The sequence below is a fragment of the Rhincodon typus genome, chromosome 27 (assembly GCF_021869965.1).
Source record: "Rhincodon typus isolate 14 chromosome 27, sRhiTyp1.1, whole genome shotgun sequence".
In the NCBI taxonomy this organism is placed as follows: domain Eukaryota; kingdom Metazoa; phylum Chordata; class Chondrichthyes; order Orectolobiformes; family Rhincodontidae; genus Rhincodon; species Rhincodon typus.
The window spans coordinates 6,113,712-6,121,246 of record NC_063358.1 but is presented as its reverse complement, the minus strand read 5'-3'; the positions used below and the strand labels follow the sequence as shown (position 1 = coordinate 6,121,246).

The 7,535-nt window shown below is 38.7% G+C and overlaps 1 protein-coding gene across 1 annotated transcript; it reads right to left on the bottom strand.

Moving 5' to 3' along the window:
• Positions 1–586: 586 nt before the first annotated feature.
• On the bottom strand, positions 587–6,987 carry LOC109919058 (ras-related protein Rab-39A-like). The gene is made up of 2 exons (XM_020519018.2): positions 6,589–6,987; positions 587–1,737 (listed from the first exon to the last, which is right to left on the bottom strand). The coding sequence occupies exons 1-2, from the start codon at positions 6,855–6,857 to the stop codon at positions 1,416–1,418; spliced, it is 591 nt and encodes a 196-aa protein (XP_020374607.1). The 5' UTR covers positions 6,858–6,987; the 3' UTR covers positions 587–1,415.
• Positions 6,988–7,535: the final 548 nt, after the last annotated feature.

Genomic DNA, 7,535 nt, shown 5'->3' with positions numbered 1-7,535 from the left:
CAATAGAAACATGCAAAAGGGAGTCAGATAAATGTTTAAAAAGGAAGCATCTGTAGGGTAATGCGAACAATATAGGAGTGAGAGACTGGTTAGATTGCTCTTTCAAAGGGATGGTATAGACAAGATAGGCCCCCTCTGTGTTGCAATGTTTTTATTCAACGATGGAATGTGAGCATCACTGGTTAGGTCAATGTTTATTACGCATCCCCAACTGCTCGAGAAACTGCTGGTGAACTGCCATCATGAACATCATGCTGCCCAAGTTCATGCACCCACAGTGCTTTTAGGGAGGGAGATCCAGGATTTTAACCCAGTGACACTGAAGGAACGGTGATCTATTTCCAAGTCAGGATGGTGAGTGTCTTGGAGGGGATCTTGCAGATAGTAGTATTCCCTTGTATTTGCTGCACTTGTCCTTCTAGATGGTAGAGAGTTTGGGATGTACTGTCTTATTCTATTTTTAAAGGTTGAAGTTTATGCATTCTGCCCAAACCTATCAGTAATACTCTTGTAATTACTTATTAATTAGTCACAAGAGCATGTTAATTCTGGCTAGAATGCCCAAAACACATTCTCAAATGGAACCTGGAGAATTAACATGGTTTATTTTATTTTGAGTCATTTTCAGAAGCAATATAAAAAGCGACTAAAAACAAAGAATTGCTTTCAGATGTCTTAAACACCATAGAGCTTTCACCTTTATATACACCATTTAAATTTTTTTAAGACATGGAATGAATACAGTGCTGTCATCAACTAGTTCATAAGTTAAATTATAATTTATAATTACTTGTACAATTTACAATTACTTGTAACCCCAGTAGATTTTCACAGCTTGAAGTATCTTGTCTGTCATTAGTGTTTCAACTAAATGCATATAAAACTTTAGATTTAAAACCAATTTTTCCTCACCCATCTTTCTGTATAAGTTGGGAATTTATATTCTCTGTGCTGGGACTGAGACATATAATAGCGACCAGTCATGACTGTCTGTTACCGCTGTCAGTCATCAATCAGTAAAGCACTTGCTGTATGGTGAAACAATACCTTGGTACCATGGGAAAATTTTATATTTACACACAAAAAAAATAAAACTACAAATACAGCAGTGACACTGTTCATAAGGGGCACAGTCTTCTCTCTGAAGTTATTAATTGTTTATCAGGCATTATCATCAAACTGTCCCTAGTTCATGGGTCTGTTTTGCAGGTTGCTAGAAAGAAAGTGCCTTGTGTTGACCAAGAATATTGTTTCCCTTTCAGGAAGTACCTTTCATCTCAATTTAAAGTAGATTTTCAGCCAAAATTATCAATACATTCAACCAAAATGACATATTGTTTTCAAAAATCCATTGGCAAAAATGTTTGTTTAAAAATAAATCACCATTGATCACAGTGATTCCCTCCTTTCACTTGTCACTCAGTTTTCACTGATTCAGCGATTGATGATGCCAGAGTGAGAAAAACCTCCTGTATGTTAGTGTCATCTTTGGCAGACGTCTCGATGTATCTCACTCCCAAATGTGCTGCTATCTGTTCAGCCTCCTCTTGAGAGATTTGCCTCTCAGCTGATAGATCACTTTTGTGTCCAACCAGGATGAAGATACACTTGCACTGGTCAAGCACAGTACCGCTTTCATGCAGCCAGTTTGTAAGGTAGTCAAGAGACTGGCGATTTGTTAAATCAAACACGAGCAGTCCACCAAGTATCATTTGGAGGTGTGAATATGTGATGGTTCTGAAAGAGAATCAAAAATAGCATAACGTCGAGCCATGTCACACTAAGTGGATTTTCCTGGCTAATAGACCATGAATGTAATAAATTAAAACAGAATGGGTAGTCTTCCAAATGTGCCCCCCTCTTCCACTGTCCCAAAAAATCCAATATACGCTGAAACTGCAAAATCTATTCCACCATTTCTTGGACTTTAAGAACATCTTTCAGGCAAACATCTAGTCAGCTACCCAGTTGTACATCATGTAAAATAGCCACTGCATCTGGCAAAATGGAAAACCTTTGAAGTTATAAATATTTTAAGTTTGAAGTAACCATTTTTCATCTGTTGCAACAGCACCATAACACATAGGCAATTCAGCCCATCAAGTCCACGCTGCTATTCAATGACATCATGACCAACCTGATCATCCTCAACTCCACTTTCCTGCCTTTTCCCCCATTATGGAGCAGACCAATCCCCTCAAAATATTTCAAGAAGATAGCCTAGACCCCCACTTCATCTTATTTTAAAGGCAAATGTGAAGCATTGTGTTCAAGCGCTGATGCAATTTGACTGGCCAAACTGTTCAACATTAAGCAAAACAATTTATTTAAACACTAGTTAAAATACAACCAAAGAAAGAGGATTCTAGAATAACTGTACTCTACTGGAAAACGTGACAAAATAATAGATACAGTAACTATTACTAATTAACTGTTCCAATATAGTAACATCCCATAAACACACACACCTTGGTAAAAATTCAAAAAAAATAGTTTTGTCTCACAGGTTGCCCAACAGCAGAGAGAAACCTTAGCTTCTAGCTGTAACCAAGGGAAGAGATAGCTTCTACTTCTTCAAGCCCACAACAGCAACTGTTTAAAGCTAAGCTTAAAAACTAAAAAAAAAGAAAGCTTGGTCTGAGAGAGCTGGCCACATCCATCCAGGCTGTCTCCATTGTTCAAACTTTTAAAAAACTCCAAGGCCTCACAAGCGGTTTACTCTAGTGACTTTGGTAGATTGCTCAACACCTCTGCTTTACAACCTCTCTTCAAAACAAAAAGGATAAAATAACTTTTTAAAGCCACAGCATCACATCCCCATTACCCTCGATTCCCTTACTGTTTAAAAAGATGTCTATTTCAGCCTTGACTATACTTAACAATCCAACCTCAACAGACCTTTGCAGTGAAGAATTCTACAGATTCACTCTCCTCTGAGAGAAGAAATTCCTCATCAATGTCTTAAATGAATACCTTCTGGTCCTAGGCTCTACCACAGGGATCAACAACCTTTTCACATCTACCCTGTCAAGTCCCCTAAGAGTCTTGTGTATCAAAGAACAAAGAAAATTACAGCCCTCCAAGCCTGCACCGACATATTTCAATAAGGTTGCCTCTCATTCTTCTAAATTGCAATGAGCACAGGCCCAATGTACTCAACCTCTCAGAATGGGGAGAAAAGGGAAAATGGATAATGTTTTGCAAATAATTCTGCTTACAAGGTAATAGGAAATTTGCTCAATTGTTATAATGCTCACCATCCGGAGAAGGCATTTAAGATCAAAACCTGCTTAGGTTTTGCCAGTCTCCAATCACTTCAGCACAACTTTAACAGTCACGCATACAGGTAAATCAGACATGCTGGACTTGCAACATGCATTTCTGGGTTTACAATTTAATAATTGCCAGGGAAGTATGGGCAGATTGCACAGAAACATGCATGGTTACAGCTCAGGGTGCTGAACAGATTATAGGTGCCATTAATAGCCCAGCATGAACATCTCATTTTGCACGAGGCTTAGTAAATAGAAGCAGCAATCAAAAAACATCAAGTCTGTATCTAAGTTTGTGCAGCCTGAATTCTGTACCTGTCCATCACATACCGGTATTGGAACGAGCGCACAGTCTTCCAGTGGAGGTGTGAATCAGGTCATGAAACACTGAACTTAGCTTTCTGTCAATGAAACAATGAATTTTCCTCTGAATTCCCTACCTCACGCCATTTTTGTGTGACCTTTTCATGGGTTGGGCAGGCTTTGGATGCAAAGCACACAGGCACCGCTTCCAGAGATTAGGGTTGCTATTGAGAGAACTGTGGGATAATTCCATTTATTTCTGTAGACAACACGCTGGGGTGGGTTGTCAAAGCCCTAAACTAAACGCCTCATCGAAGAGTTTGTGATCACTGGAGTTGGGGGAGGTGAGTGGGTGGGGAGGAGGGAGAAGTGCTGCTGCTGAGGAGTCAACAGCATTCTGAAAGGTAAATGAAAAATGCATTGACACCTTAAAATCTCACTATTTGATGCTGTACTGCATGTGCAAACTGAATTCACAGCGATAACTCAAAACTAGGAATCTCATCAACGTCCACCCAGCTTCCTGGCAACATGACACACATGGACTTTCTCAGCTAGAACTACAAACTAACTTCCCTTTAATTAATTTGGAAACCACATAAATAATGGCAGATGTCATGTTTCCAGCTCCTTAGTGAAATAGCCCATCAACTGTTCTATGGGCCGACCTTTCTCAACGTTACTTTTTTAATTCAATATGGCCCCAATCTTTTTAAGTGTAATAAACTTATTTCAGGATTATTACCAGTTTCTAAACTAGATGCCACCTCTTGCTAAATTAAAAATTCATTTCCTAACTCTTTCTTCCCCAGAAAGCAAAGACGACACAGTCTTTGAGCATATTTATACGTAGCATTAGATAGATTCTTAAGTAACAAGAGTGTCAAAGGTTATGGGTTTGACAGGAAAGTAGAGTTGAATCTACAATCAGATCAGCCAGGATTGTATTGAATGGCAGAGCAGGTTCAAGAGGCTGAATAGCCTGTTCCTGCTTCCAATTAGTATGTTTGTATACAAAACTTAAATTATATTCTCAAACATGACTTATGAACTACATATATGCAAAATATAAATTGATACATGATAAATAAAATTACTACATTTAATTGCATTCAGTCTCATGCTTTCGATTATTAATCTGACTCTTACATGTTCCCTCAGTTTCACACATATCTGAAAGAGACAAGAACAAAAACATAAACTATACCAACAACCACAACATGTTGTATTTGTGTAGCACTTTTAATCCACTAAAAGTTCCCAAAGTGCATCATTGTGGTGTTATTACAAACAAACTTGACAGCTAACCATATATGATAATATTAAAGCCAACGGCCAAAGCTTTGGTCAAGGAGATAGATTTTAAGAAGAATCTTAAACAGGAAAGTGAGATAGAGAGGTGGAAAGGCGTAGAGAGGGAATTCCAGAGTGTGGGATCTAGGCAGCTGAAGGCACTGACACCGATAGTGACATAGCTAAAATTGGAGGAGCACAGAGACCTCAGGAGTTGGAGCAGGTAACAGAAATGGGGAGGGTTGAGACCATACGGGAACTCAAAAACAAGCAGAAAATCTCATGGACCCTTTGAGGTTGCTTAATTTCACTTTGTCATTATCAGGCTTTTGGATGACTTGTGCGTTAATTCTGTAGTTATTCACCAAATAATGTCACACATTGGAGTAAACTGTTCTGTTCATGTTTTTTAAAGTATTTGATGGGATGTGGGTATCACTGACAAGGCTAGCTTTTAAACTGAGTGACTTACTAGACCATGGCTATTGAGTCCCCACATGACTGTGGGTCTGGAGTGACATGTAGGCCAGAGCAGGTAAGGATGGCAGATTTCCTTCCCTAAAAAACACTAGTGAACCAGATGGATTTTTACAGTAATTGATGATAGTTTCATGGCCACCACTGAGATTAACTTGTTTCTTTTTATATTCTAGATTTATTAATTGAATTCAAATTCCACCAATGGCCCTGGTGGGATTTGAACCCATGTTCCAAGTGAAATTGCCTGGGCCTATTGCTTACAGGTGCAAAGATATCATCACTGCACTACTATCTCCCCAGATTAGCATCAAAGTCAGGGAATTCCAGGATTTTTAGAGTGTCCTTCAGAAAGAACACCTTGAAAACAACAGTTTGTATGGACAAAGCTCAAACTCTTTCTCTCCCTTCAGAGACCAATATAAACAAAATGCCCATCCTACCCATGACACCCCTACCTTCCTCCCCTCTCACTGCCCCTCGTGACCCTCTGCTGAACGTGAGGTAAGTCCCACACCCAAAACAACAAACAGATACCAGTAAATCTCTTTAGTCAGACCATGATATCTCTATCAGCCTGCTTTCACAGCTATCAAAAGATTTTACTGTGGAATGCAAAGCTCGTTAATAGTGTTGCTAAGTTTAAATATTTGAATTTGTCTCATAATTGAAAGACATCTATCCAAACAAAACCTTGAACAGCTTGCATTAATTTGCAGAACTCAGTTTTACAAAATTCAACTTCTCACAAGAAAATAGGGTGAAATTTTAACCCTTATCCACTTATAAAAAGAGTTAAGATCAGACTCAGTAGTGTTGCGTACTAGAAATTTTAGGAAGTATGGCATCTAGGTATTTTCGATTGGCAGTTCGGAAGTGGTTGTTGAAGGGAAAGACCAAAACTTCAGAAAGAACTGGTGATGTAAAATAAACAACATTGAAAATGGACTTTGGGACAGGTCCAGCATTCTGCCAATAGAGAAGCATCATTTATTTGCAGGTCACACATCATTAGATCCGATTTCCAAACTTGACATTAATCAAAGTCATCATCCACATTTCACTTGCCACATAGATTTCAGCTACACTAACAGGAACATTAGTTCAAGTGCAATAAAACTGGTTTAACCAACTGAAGTTTCTACCATTCACTGTTTTAACTAATATGGTAAATAAAACTGGAGGATAAAAACATCATCTCCACAAAATATTAAAGCAGTCCACAGACAAAACTTGTGCAAACCTGTGTTCCTTTTCTCCTGCTGTATCCCACACTTGTAGTTTCACTCTGACTGTCGGTTTGGTTTCCAGAACATAAATGTAATAATCCACACCAATGGTTTTCTGGAGGTCTTCTCTAAATGTTCCTTCAGTTAAACGGAGCACAATAGATGTTTTGCCCACCGTGGAATCACCCACCAAAATAACACGAAATTGCCAAAAGTACTTTTTGAGACTCTTTCGCCTGACTCTATTTGACAGCCCAGGTTGAACTGACCAACTCTGACCCATGACTGTTAAATAAGGCTGCAGGAATGCTGAAATCAATAAAAACAGTCACCAGAATGAATCTTTTTCACTGAATCACCTCCCCTCCCCCACTACACCCTTCCTTTATAAGTTTAACAGTTGCTTGCTGATGTAATTAGCCAATGATTTGCAGCAGTCATGTCTTAGCCCCAATCATTGCACAGAAGGGGCTGTCTAATACACACCGAAACTGTGAAGGTGATTGGCTACAAAATGAATGCATTGTGAAATTTGGCAGCCAATAGTAGAACTAGATTGTTTGTAATAACACAGGGTTTGACATGGATGGTAAACTCAAAAATCAAATCTGTGTTGTCCTTCCCAAATTTTGCTCGGAGCTCATCCTAAATCACAGAAAAGAAAAAAACTAGTGTGACTATTGACTTCAGCTTTTGTCGTTGGAGGGACCCTGTACAAAGGTTTCTTTCAGATTTTTGACTTTTGACTTTATTTGATTTATTCTTGTCACATGTACATAGGTACAGCGAAAAGTTTTGTTTTGCATTCAGTCAGGCAGATCATACCATACAAAGTGCAGTGGGTAACAGAACGGAACAAGGAATAGAATGTTACAGCTGAAGAGAAGGTGCACAAAGAACGAGATCCACAATAGATTTCCAGCTTTCATTAAAAATTTGCTTTTTATTTGGATATTTTGTT